The 13,465-nt window shown below is 36.3% G+C and overlaps 1 protein-coding gene across 1 annotated transcript in view; it reads right to left on the bottom strand.

The window, feature by feature from the left end:
- Nucleotides 1-13,465, bottom strand: part of LOC127164468 (thyrotropin-releasing hormone-degrading ectoenzyme-like) — a 111,056-nt gene that overhangs the window by 21,140 nt on the left and 76,451 nt on the right. Inside the window, 3 exon segments of the mRNA XM_051108432.1 lie at nt 4,025-4,080; nt 4,238-4,371; nt 7,042-7,130. Coding sequence (XP_050964389.1) covers nt 4,025-4,080; nt 4,238-4,371; nt 7,042-7,130 — 279 coding nt within the window.

Below are 13,465 nucleotides of genomic sequence, written 5' to 3'. Positions count from 1 at the left end.
ACTTTATATAATAGATGAGATCTTGACCATGATAAACTTTCTGAATCATAATAGTGTAAAAGGCATAATAAATAATGTTGTTTGTAATAATAGTATTGAATAAAAAATGTTAAAAGGGTTCAAATGAGCAGTAAATAAGAATTATATTTACAATATAATACCAATAATAGCGAAACAGCCACTAATAACAATGACCTGTTCTGCAATAATACTTGCATCAGTGCTTAGATGTAAAATGTAAATAGATACATTTTAATTTATTTTCCAAATTTATTTATAAGAAAAATCACATAGAATTTTGTTTTTTATTTTTTTTATTTTATCTTACTGGTACCACTTTGCAATACAATTTCATTAGTTAATGTTAGTTAATGTATTAACACGAACAATGAACAATATATTGATTACTGTATTTATTAATCATTGTTAATGTTAGTTAATGAAATACAGTTGTTCATTGTTAGTTCATGTTAATTCAAGCATTAATGTTAACAAGCACAACTTTTGATTTTAATTAATGCTGTAATTGATTAATAAATGCTGTAGAAGTTTTGTTGATTTTTATTTCATGTTAACTAATGTTAACTAATGTTAACTAATGAACCTTAGTGTAAAATTTTACCATTTTATTTTTATGGAATTCACAGACAAGTCATAAAACTGATAGCAACACAACTGAATGGTTCAGAATCAGATTTACATAATATTTCAGTATATTTATATCTAGCAGTGATGACAATTTATTTCAGATATTTTTGTTAGGGCTATTAAAAGTTCTGAATGCCTGTTATCTGTTATATGGCAAACTAAAAAAGTGAATTTCAGATCCTGACTAACATTTATTTCCTGTTTGTCTTCCTTGTGCTTTTGTTTTGTAGTCTTTTACTTTGTAGTTTACTTTGTTTAGTTCCTGTTCTTGTTTCCCCCTGTTAATCTTCGATTGATTCCACCTGTGTCTTGTTAGTCTTGTTACGCCAATCTATATAAGACTTTCCTTCTTTATTTGTTAGGACTTGCCTTTCTTTGGTGGTTTGTTGTGTTTGCGTTGTGCTGTTTTCCAAGTGTCCATTTTCCCAATTTTTTGTTTCTGTATTTGGATCCTCTCTCCTTTATTGTCTGAGTTCCCCACAGCATCACTATATTATATACACTTAATGTAATTTGTTTTCAATATAAGCTGAAATATGACCCAATTTTTTTTTTTTTTATGAAATTAGGCTAGTCCAAAATCTCTGTAGAGCTGAGAACAGAGAATACTCCAATAACTCTTGTTTTATTCTTGTGCTTTAAAGATGTTTTCATTAAAGATGCAAATGTTATCCAATTAAGCCAAATATTAAATTCATTAATTAACAATGCACTTAAAATATGATCTTCAGTCTCAAACTCAGCTTTGCTAACACCAGCTTTCTTCTCCTCGATTGATCCAGTGATTCATAATCACAATAAAGGCTGACTAAGCTTTGTGAGGCAGTATTGATCTGTGTGAGTGACTCCCATGAGCACCAGGGGTGTTTAATTAAGCAGCATCACTCGAAACAGCAGCGCCCATTTAGTTTCCTCAGTCATATGAACACTCTTCATCATCCCAGTAATTTACAAAAATACAAGACATTTCACACATTGTGATTAATGACAATGCTGTTTTTAATATACAGGTTGGCAATTTCACTTCTTAAGTACGTAAGAGCCGATAACCACCTCCACAGATCTGAGCCCTGAGGTTGAATAAGACATCCTGTTAACATCCGCTCTTATTTATTAGGATTAGCTGTAAATAACAGCTGGGAAATCAAAACTCAGGAACAAAAGGATTTGCCTTCAGTCCTGTTAAGTTTCAATTATCCAGCTCTTCGGTAATCAAGGCCGAGCCAAATAAACAGGCTAAATGAACATGACGTATTACAACATGGGGGAACAGGTTTCCATTCTCGGCCCAACGTGATGGCATTAAACACAAGTTTCCCTGCGGGTTTGTCGTCAGTTGACTGAATCGTCATGCTTAGGAAACATCTGTGGCCACAAACACAATTCTCCACATGCCTGTTAAACCCCAGACTAGCTCAACGTGAGCCACACAGCACCGGCAGATGAGCCTGTCATTTCACTATGATGAACAGCGGTGCTAATGCTAGCAGAGCATCTGGTAGCTTCCTCATTTAGTTTGGTGGAAGAATAAAAAATGGCTGTAAATACGCAAGAAATTCCATCAGTGAGACTGAAATGCTGATTTGGCTGCTTAGTGATTCTAGCTGCCAGCGATTGAATATTTCCTTCATTAAGCAGAACGAGTAAGAGTTTTTGTATTACACAGAGAGGACCTTAGGGAGAACAGTCGCTCCTGAAGGGACTAATGGCAGCTTGGCAGCCTGTGGCATTATAAACTCTCAGAGGACGCTCATTCAGAGAGCAGGGCTCTTTTCTCTCACTACCTTTATCGTTCTGTCTCTTCATCCTCTTACATTAATGGACTTTAGTGAGTTTCCAGCTGGTGATGAAGCTCTGAAGGATTGACACAGTGAATGAAGCAGCAATGGAAAGGCAGAACACAGAGGTTTTCCCTCACTTTCTTATTATCTGCTATCGCAGTAACAGTTCAATAGTCTCAGCGCAGCTCTCATCTTGATGAGCTAAAGGGTTTTTTCTCAGCTATGGCTTCAGGCTAAAGGTGAAAAGAGAATTACAGTACAAGAACTGCATCTGTCAGTAATGAAGGTCTTAGTGAAGTTGACTGGATCAGACTGTGCTTTACTATTGAGATGGATGGCTTTATCAAGATCCTTTCAGAAAAATCTGTGTTACCTTCAAGATTTAGGTCTTTTTTAAAAGCCCAGTGCTAAATATCTGTCTTACTGTTAAATAAATAAATAAATATGACGTTTGTGTAAAGTATAGAGTACGAAAGTACTTTAAATGAATGAAGTGAATGAATAATTGAATCATTTATTAAATAAATAAGTTTTTTGTAAATATATTACATTAAAACAAAATAATTCTTGAAACTTTGAACAAAGATTGTATTTTATAGAATAATTTTATATTTTATAACATTTGCAAATGTCATTTTTAATAATACTTTTAATAATAATACGTTTCTTTTTTGAATGACAGCCAGTGGATGAATCATGGTTTTCAACTATTTGATTGCCCTAAAAGAGTTTTTTAAAACTGAGAAATTATTCACAAATGTCAGTCAACGGAAAGAACGTAGACGTGTTATTGCTGCCAAATGGCTAATCATTTCCAGTCAAGAACTTTATTTCTAGGTTCAAAACTTGCAAAACTTCATGTAAAGATAAATATCATGTATTTTGCATACTGCTGATGCATTTCTAAAGCTGGCGAATATGACATCATCACATTCAATGTGATTCATCTGCCATTAGCAGATCAAATACACGAACATTGTCTGGTGATGCTATTTTTATCAGCTCGGAGAGTGTTATGAATGCACAACCACAGTTTTGCAACACTTTGATTTTCATAGAGATTTGTTAATAATGATGTAACATTTTGAAATCCCAGGATTGATTTGCACTGTTCTTTGCTGCAATTTTCAGTCATTCAGTCCCTTTTTTTGACTGACATCTATGAAAAATCTTTTAGGGTGATTAAAAGGTTTTTAGGGAAATCAATAATTATTGTGTTTTCATTGAATAAGAAAACAAAAGTGTGCATTTATATGTAGTTTTGACCATAGTGAAATCTTTCATCTTAAAACGTGTTGATGTGTTTTGTTCTGAAAATCTAGACTTGGTCTCAACAGACTTTTATACTCCAATTTTTTTTTCATAACCACTGTCACTTTGTACTTTCTCACTAGGAAGTGAACAAGCCCCTGAACTAATGTGACAGTTACTGTGACAATAAAAAGCACCAAACAAATAAAGCTGAATTAGACTGAATAGTCCAGTGGGTCTCTGTGGGGGTGTGAAGGACATTAAATGGATCTGTAGTGCAGGTTTCTTGCTCACTTAGTGACTCTGCATGTTTCCAGAGGGGCCGTGTAACAAACAGAACCCACCTCGCCAGGTTGAAGACGTCATCAATCAGACCGGCCCTGTTGCCCACAGAGATGATCTGCCGGAGGAAAACAGCAGAGACATTTATAATGCAGCAGGAAACATGCAGGTGGATGGAAGTGATGAGGAGAATGTGGAAAAGGAAGAATCTTGACAGAACGGGCAAAGAAAACTCAAAAAGGAAAGATGATGGACTGACAGAGGTGGTGCTGTACCGTTGGGTTGGTCATCAGCTGCTGAATGAGAAGCCTCCAGTTGTGAAGGTCGTAGTTCACTCTAAAGTAGCCTGTTTGATTGATGTTGCCCAGCAACCACGTCTCGCCATCCACGTGACCCACTCTGTGCGTCTCTATAAATACACAAGTAAAAGAACAACAAAAAAACATTTAATGACAGTTCTGACAGCTCACTGTAGCTCAACTCCTGGTGACCTAATGACATCTAGACACTCCGATGTGAATATCATTAGATAACAAGGCTCGTTGTAGTTCATATTGACTGATTTATTTTGTCTGACAGTGCACTCACAAAGCTTTTTATTCGTATCAATGGTTAAAAATTTCAGTGCATTTATTATCTTTTGAATGAGCTCCTGCATGAAAATATACATGAAAATATACATGAAGCATTTCATAATGCACAACATCTGTAATCTAATGTGTTTGCCATGTTCTCTTCTTGTAATATTCCAGCCAGACCTTGTGCTTTTTCATGGATAACAAATGCACTGGTTAAGTGCTTTCGAGTGCTCATGGACTTTGGATTTGAAGTGTATCGTGATCCAGGGAGCATCCAACCATCAGCGGCCAGATTGCAAGAGCCAGGCGGTGAGTTAATGCATATAAATGGGGTCTCTATGTTAGCTCTGTTTCTTGTCTCAGACTCATTCTTGAAAGTGCTGCTGTGGATCTGCATTGTAGCCCTGATGAGGGCTGTTTCTCAGGCAAGGTGAGCTGAAAATGGAGGCTGTTTAATGGTGGCACAATCAGAGGAACTCTGAGCTCTGAGCCACACGGATCACTTTGCAGACCAAATTCAATTCTGGCTCTTGGAATTTGACTCGCTGTGGCTCCATCCGAAGAAAATCCACCTCGTTCTCCCAACGGAGAGGAAGGGAATGGAACAGAATTGAATTTAATGATGGTGGATGTGGGGCTGCTGTTTGAATGTGTGACTCACAGATGAATGGTATTTTGAGTGTGTTGTAAAAGGACATTTACATAAAAGCACTCTTGAGAACTGAATTAGTCAAATTTAATGAGAAAATTCAATTAAAGCTGTACTTTTATCACTTGGTGACAGCAGCTGTTGACTACATAGGTCAAGGTCATGACAATCAATTACCTGTTCAGATCTAAAAATTTATATATATTTTTTAATTTAATTCTTACATACAATACATTTTCTACGAAGAGCATGTTTTTAATTTCTTCTTATTAATTAGGGGTTTAAGCGTGTAGCTTATTGTAATTGTCAAATGGCCAAAGATCAGCATTCTCCATCTAAAAGTGATTGGATAGTCTAAACTGTAAGTGGTAGAGACTTGAAACTTGGAGAGATGGCAGTCCACAGCATCACCAAGGCTTGTTGGCCTGATGGTGGCGCTACAGCGACCAAAAGAATGAAATTGCTCAGAAGCTCTAAACCGTTGCAGACTCAAGTATCTTATTTTGTCTTTGTATTTTTAAAAAAATTGTCTTTGTATTAAAAAAATAAATAAATAAATAAATAAAATATTTTGCAAGCCAGTCCTAGATTTTTACCTGATTGAGAATGAAACCAGTGCATTCTCTGTAGAGAGAATAACAATAATTATCAAAAAAAGTTTTTTCGTGACAGGATGCCAAAACGTTTGTACAGAACAGAGCCACTTTTACTAAAATGCCTATAACTCCTCAGAGGAAAGATATTTTCACCAAACTTGAAACACGTTTGCAATTAAACAAGGTTAACAGAGGCTGCTGGAACAAAACTGGGTTGGCATGTTCGACTGTTGACTTTAGACATTTGTAAGAACTTTGAAAAAAATCTGCCACTAGGTGGCGCTAATGAGTTTCACGCCTCTGTAATGACGTGGTAGTATTTCACACATCCACACAATATGCATATAATTTGATACATCTCATTCTGAACAACTTTGACTCAAGAACCACTGCTGTCAATCAAATCGTTCATTAAATGTCAATTATGTTAAAAAAACCTACTTTTGAGAACTAGTCCTAGGGTTTTTGCAGCACTGCAGCATAATTCTCTGTACTCTCTAGATCAATAATGTTGAATTTCACCCTTTGGGTAGCTATAACAGGGTCGTTTGGAAAAGGGAGGAGTCCAAATAAAGCCTATAAATCCTAAATGAAAACTCAAAACTTCACAAAACTAGCTGAGCACATGCAACAGATGATTCTAAACAAGCATGCAAAGGTTTATGGAGATCGGACCGTAGGTGGTGCTATAACAGTCATAAATAATTGATAAAAATTGTCATATTTTTTATGGTAAATTACCTGGATTTTCCCCCCAAAAAATTTTTAAATCATTAATTTAGCTGGTTACAGGCTTGCTAAATGATAGTTAATGTCTTTTTTTTTTCATATGTGCTTAAATGCTTGTACCCCAATGATCGCTTCTTGCAGCTACACTTAAAATTTATTCTGATATTTCTGAAGTTGAAAGTGTTAAAAATATTAGGTTGATAGCAACAACATAAAGAAGGAAAAGCCTTCTTAAAAGAATCATATTCTTGATGCATTTAAAACAGTTTGGCATCATCTATTTTATTTTTTTAATAATAACATATATAATATTTTTATTTTTTCAGGTAAATCAAGTCATGTAGTGCAACATGGGGATTTTCATGATTGTTTACCCTGATCAATAAGTCTCTTGACTGACAAATAATAATGTGGTGCAACTCCCGAAACGCTCCGATTCATGACATTTGTGTATTTTATGTGTAGGGAAATTGTGTTATCACTTTTTATCTTGTGGTTACAATGAAAACATTTTGCATAATTATTACCTGTTTTGTTGGAGACCCAAATGATGGTCTCTGTTGATATGTGACTGGAGTTTCCCACTGCGAGCGTCAGCGGTATTTGCCACTGGAAGCTGAAATGAGACACAAAGAGAAAAATAACAGATGAAACGCTCTATTCGATCTCTGGGTTTAAATGTCACTGCCGCAGATACATACTGTATGACGCGCATAATCTCACACACATAGACTCATACGACTTAATGGGATTGTGGGATATATTTGCGCGATATCCTCTCTATCTCCGCACCATGTGACAAAATCACAAACATCAGATGATCGTGCAGCTCAAAGAAAGCCCAGCAGTGTCAAAGCTCAAAGAAATCAGCTTTCTTTCTTTTCCAGAGTGCTTTGCTTTTTCTATCTCTCTCTATCGCACACACACAGCTGTGCATCGCTCGTCACCCGATCGCTGTCATGTTCTGTGTCGCCACCTCATTTTGACGACGATTCATCTGTGAGTGTGTGCTTTCATGTGTTAGTGTGTATATGAACGTCCCTAGGTATGAGTGCACATCCAGTAAAAGCCTGTCTGACAGCTGTCACAATGGATGGCCGCCCCTTTTTTAGCCTGTCAAAATGGCTGACACACAGGTGGACGTGGTCTGCCGTCTGCCAGCGTAAATTACCCCAGATGACAAGAGCACAGCAGAGCCGCCCAACAGCGATAAATACTGTAACATTATGAGATCTAACGCAAGACTGAATCATTTAAACACACTCCAAATAAGGTAACTTAACAATTTTCCATCTTATTCAACAAAGCCATTTTTCTTTGACTTTTATAGCTAGAAACAACAGTTTTAAAGGTATGGTAAGAAAAACTGTAATAACAGTGTAGTGTTTGTTGAATAAGAGTAAATTAAACAGTTTTATGTCATCTTTGTTGAAGTGATTGTAATGAACAAGTATTAACTTTGATATTATGCAAAACCATATTACTTTAGTTAAAGTACTTGTATCTGTAATACTAGGGGCCTTTTGCCCCATGCTGGTGAGCCTTTTACCCCAAACAAAAAACTACTTTTATGATTTCTTTTTCCCATAAAATGTTTTGTTAAAAAGTTGCAATCAATCACTGTATAGCAGTGAATGGCACATTTCCCTTAAGGTGTGCCATTAGCCACATTTTACTCCATTCAGTGCCTGATAAGAAATGATAGGCCATTGCATAATGGTGTTTTCATTCTTAATCATGAAAATATGTTAATGAATGTCTTTTAAATTACATATCGCATCATATTAACAAAGCTAAAATATTTAAAACAATACATCTACCTTTGTGTTTTCAGTTTGCCTTTGGATAGCAAGTGAACAGTTAGCTTACTCTCTTAAAAGCCTTGGGTTAGCAGCCTTGCTTATTTAGCATTCCTGCTAACTGCTTAAGGCTCTGTTCATTAGCTAAAAGACAATTGTGATATCTGTTTTATCTTGAGGCAACATGCTAAAAAAAACACACTGAACAGTTTAGCAACCAAATCGCAACACCCTGTCAAGCGTCACTGCAGCCTAGCAAGTGAACTTTACACAGTCACGCATCACATTTTTCTCATAAAATGTCAAATTTTAGTCATTTAATATAAGAAGAGCAGCCTGGATTATTTCGTGACATCAGTCTCGGCTGTGGGGAATGGGTTGGATCATTAGGGATTTGTGTTGTTGGAAAACTGACAAGAATGGACAAATCCTTTTTTAGGCTGCTGTGACTCACCTTCAATCATTCATAAGATTATTTGCATTATTTGATGTGTCTTAATTATATCTGAATAAGCCGAAATGATGATTCTGTCTAAAAACCAACTGAAAACTATGTAATAAAACAATGGCAACTTTTACTTTTAGCAGCTGTAAACAGCAGACGCTGGAGATACTGTGCTAAAAGTTCACAGTATATCACAGAGTAAACTATAACACAGTTAGGAAGACATTATGCATAAGATGCAGAAATATGATCCTGCTGGGAAACAGTATTTAAACGCATATGTTTGTAACGGGACTGCAGAGAGAGTTTCTGTGCTAGATGAGTGCTGATAACAATGCTTATGAATTCCAGTAATAATAGAAGCATCTGTGTGTGTTCAGATGAAACCACACACTGATACATTTACATAAAACTCTGTTCATCAGTGGGATTGAACAGGAGAAAAAAAGCAAAAGAAAATTAAAGTTCTCCACAGGCTGGTAATTTGGTGGCTCATGTTTATGTTCATTTATGGAAGCGTCTGTTATCATCGTTATTTACATCCCTCAGGAACTTTGTGTTATGGCCCAGAGCTTCGGCTAAAGCACGAAACAAGATTTCAGTCTCTGCAGACGGGTAAAGTCATCATATTATTTTTATGGAAAGAAGCAATGTTTGTTAGCTGAGGCTGTAGATATTATTCAGTAGCTCCTAATGGACAAGACAATATGGCAACACTTTAGATTAGGGAACATGCTTCACTATTAACTAGTTGCTTATTATTGTTTATTAGTACTTATAAGGCACATATGTGACCCTGGACCACAAAACCAGTCTTAAGCAGCATGGGTATATTTGTAGCAAAAAAACATTGTATGGGTCAAAATGATTGATTTTTCTTTTACGCCAAAAATCATTAAGATATTAAGTAAAGATCATGTTCCATGAAGATATTTTGTAAATTTCCTAACGCAAATATATAAAAACTTAATGTTTGATTAGTAATATGCATTGCTAAGAACTTCATTTGGACAACTTTGAAGGTGATTTTCTTAGTATTTTGAATTTTTTTTTGCACCCTTAAAATTCCAGATTTTCAAAAAGTTGTATCTCAGACAAATATTGTCCTATTCTAACAAAACATACGTCAACAGAAATCCTATTTATTCAGGTTTCAGATGATTAATAAATCTCAATTTCACAAAATGTACCCTTATGACTGGTTTTGTGGTCCAGGTCCACATATTTAATGCCTTATTCTGCATGACCATATTCTAGATTCCTTAACCCTAGCCCAAAACCAACAACAAAAAAAAGGGGGGGTCAAAAATTCAGGCAATTTGTAAGTTGCAAAACATAACACTGTGTCATCATGGTAAAAGAGTAACAGCTGTGGTCTGGATGTGTCTACATTTAAAATTCACAGTGATTAAGCAGCATCCTCTCTCTTTTTTTCTCTCTCTTTCATCGGTTGTGAGGTCTCAGTCTGACTGTCGCTCTGTGTGGGTGTGATAATATCTCAGGCTCTCTTTAGGGACGGCTGGCTTTTGCAGTCTATAATGAGTCACTGGGGGCTTTTGTGGCTCAACATGTGCGATAGATACTCACACTTTTATCCAACACCAGCTGCACAGAAGGGAGGAAAAAACACAAGTGTCTTCTTTTGAAACCTTCCCTGGATTCACACATGCTGGAGTTTGTGCTGAGCTTGAGTTGTTGTGTTCACTGAAGTTGTTTAGACTTTCAGTCAATCATCCAGAAACAGTTTGAAACCACTGAGACCATGAAGAACTGGACAACAGAAGATGAAGATGTTCTGCTGGATAGGCTAGAGAAGAAAGACTGGGATTTGTTGGATATTGAACTAAACATTTGCTAAACAAAGAGGTTGGTGGTGGATTTCTGAAAGGGTCTACACCCTGGAAAGTTTGAAAGAACATCTTTTTGCTTAAAACTTAGTGCCAAATCAAGGCTTGTAAACTTTTAAGTCAGCGGTTAAGCTCATCCGTTAGCTAACAGACAAATTGGAGACAACATATTTTTAACATATTCCTGGAAGATTTTTGAATGACTGACATTAACATAGAGTGACACAGTAATGTATTTAGAGAAGTATCAGAGATTTGTGAAAATCAGTGATTAATATTTTTTTTTCTTTTTGGTCACACTTTATTTTAAGGTCCAATTCTCACTATTAACAAACCGTTAAAGGAGAAGTCCACTTCCAGAACAACAATTCACAAATAATTTACTCACCCCTTTGTCATCCAAGATGTTCATGTCTTTCTGTCTTCAGTCGTGAAGAAATTATGGTTTTTGAAGAAAGCATTTCAGGATTTTTCTCCATGTAATGGATTTCATTGGTGCCCCGAACTTTGAACTTCCAAAATGTAGTTTAAATGCAGCTTTAAAGGGCTCTAAATGATCCCAGCCAAGGAAGAAGGCTGAGTGATTTTGTTTTTCGGAATATGAAAATGTGTATACTTTAGGCACAAAAGCTCATGTAGCACAGGCTCTGGGATGCACGTTCAAGGCGTTACGTACTATTGAATCACGTCGAAAGGTTCACATGGAACGTAGGCGGAACCACAGACCCAGTGTTTACAAAGCGAACGCGCAAAGACTAAGAAAGTAAGTCAAACGCTGTTTACAAACAAAAATGTACTATGATGTCAGACAATTCTGAGGTTGTAGGAGAAAATAAGATATAGTTGTTCGCCATATTCTACCTTTTTGAGCCGGAGTACACAGACGATGAACTCAGACGTGATTCGTAGTAATAATGGGAAGTTCGGATCATTTTACCAACTCAGATCTTTGAGTCTTGTTCAGCAAAATGAACAAATCTTTTTCGAGCCATTTCGTTCATTTTAGCAAAATATAATTTCACGACATTTTAAGTATTTCATCTGCACAAAAAGACATTTTTTGTTTCTTCAAAGATTGTTTCTTTTACAAAATAAAGCATTGCTTACTTAAAATATTGCTGCTGCATTTAAGTTGAAGTGTTTATTCTTAATATGAAGACACTCTAGATCTCTCTAGTTGTTTTTAACTTCATTTATATGCAGAGTGGCGTTCAAGCGGATGCATGTTTACAGTTAATGTTTCATTGCATTTCAGATGCATATATGTGTTTTGCAGAGTTAACTGTGTAGACACATTTCTCTATAACTAGCTTAAGCAATAAGGGGATATTATTCACTGTAACAATAGTGTTTAAAATTTGTTTTGTTTGTTTTGCCAAGATCTTGATGATATTCTTTATTTTTGGGTATCTAATCATCACTATGTGACCCTGAACCTCCAGTCACAAATTAGTTTGGCACAGTTAAGCAGACCTACATATACCTGCAAAATAGGACTCTATAAGGCTCAGATCCACCTGTAAAATAATTCACAGGAGCAACTGCACCTATACCCATTACAGTCAAGCAGCCTGCAATGAGAAAATTAATTTGTGCCTTCAAGTGCTAAGTTGTTTATATATAATCAGCGCAGCATAAAATCTGTGCTGTGAAAATCTTAACAGTCAGGTAAGATACAAGTGCAGAGGTGTTAATGAAGGTACGGTTCAGCTTTTTTTACACTGGTGAAAATAAGCACAGGATCTGCAAAACTATCTTGGACGTGAAAAACAATCTTTCAACAATTTCAGATGTGTTAAAGTACTAATTCTCACACTTACAGGCACTTTCTAATGATGTATTGCAACTTAATATTATGGTTTTATAATGGAGAGGTAAATTCCCTGGTGAAAAAAAAACAGTATATGCTGGTAGGTATGTTTTGATGCTGGTTTAAGATGGATTATGAATCTGCTTTTTCAGAATATCAAAGTGCAGCCAAAAGCCAGCATATGTTTCAAGTACAACGGTGTGAAATAAATGTCCTTTTCTGTGGAGTTTGGACTGTGGACCCTCTATGAACTGTAATGAGATGGCAGTGGACATGACACACACTGAAGGAGTGTGAAATACATTCAAACTGACCTTCTCTGTTTTCCTTTTGTTGCTGCCAATGTTTCTGTCAGCACGTTTTGCTAGGCTGGCTTAAAGCCTCAAGTGAGGTGTTACACTACATTTACAAAGGTGCCAAATCCCCCTGTATTCTGGCAGGTTGTCTGGTACTCAGCTGAAAACCCGCCTCAGGGGCAAAACAGAAAAGAGACGCCCCCTACTCGCAACACAGCTTTGCTATTGATTCTTGGAGCAGTTCTGTTTCTGAACGCCTCTGCAGAAGACCGTGGCACTCAAAACACGTTCATGTAGGAGGAGACGGTTAAAGGAAGGTGGCTTTGTCTGCTCTGAACAAATGAACTCCTGAAACATACAGATTTCTACCTGTGTGGTTCATATTTATGACACCAGATGGCTTGATTTGGAGAGCTGGCCTAGCCGCATAAAAGCAAAAAGCCTTTCTTTTATCTGCAGATGATAAATCAAATGCTTTTATGATAGAAATGGTGATTTAACCACACTAGAGCTATTATTATATCCTATTCCTCACTAATAGATTCAATTTTTAACTACGTTTTGTCAAAAAACCACAATAAAAATATTCCAAACTGATTACATGCTAGCTCAGGGGCTCCTGTTCTCAAATTGCAGGTGTTTGGCACTGATATATTCTCAACTTAAGAAACCTTGTCACTGTCTAAATGGCAACACTGCCTAACAACACACTCCACACACTCAAACTGACAGTACAGCATTAAAATTCAATTCT

This window comes from Labeo rohita, chromosome 4 (assembly GCF_022985175.1).
Source record: "Labeo rohita strain BAU-BD-2019 chromosome 4, IGBB_LRoh.1.0, whole genome shotgun sequence".
Classification (NCBI taxonomy): domain Eukaryota; kingdom Metazoa; phylum Chordata; class Actinopteri; order Cypriniformes; family Cyprinidae; genus Labeo; species Labeo rohita.
Note: the sequence above shows the minus strand (reverse complement) of the source record. Positions and strands in the feature narration are given on the sequence as shown.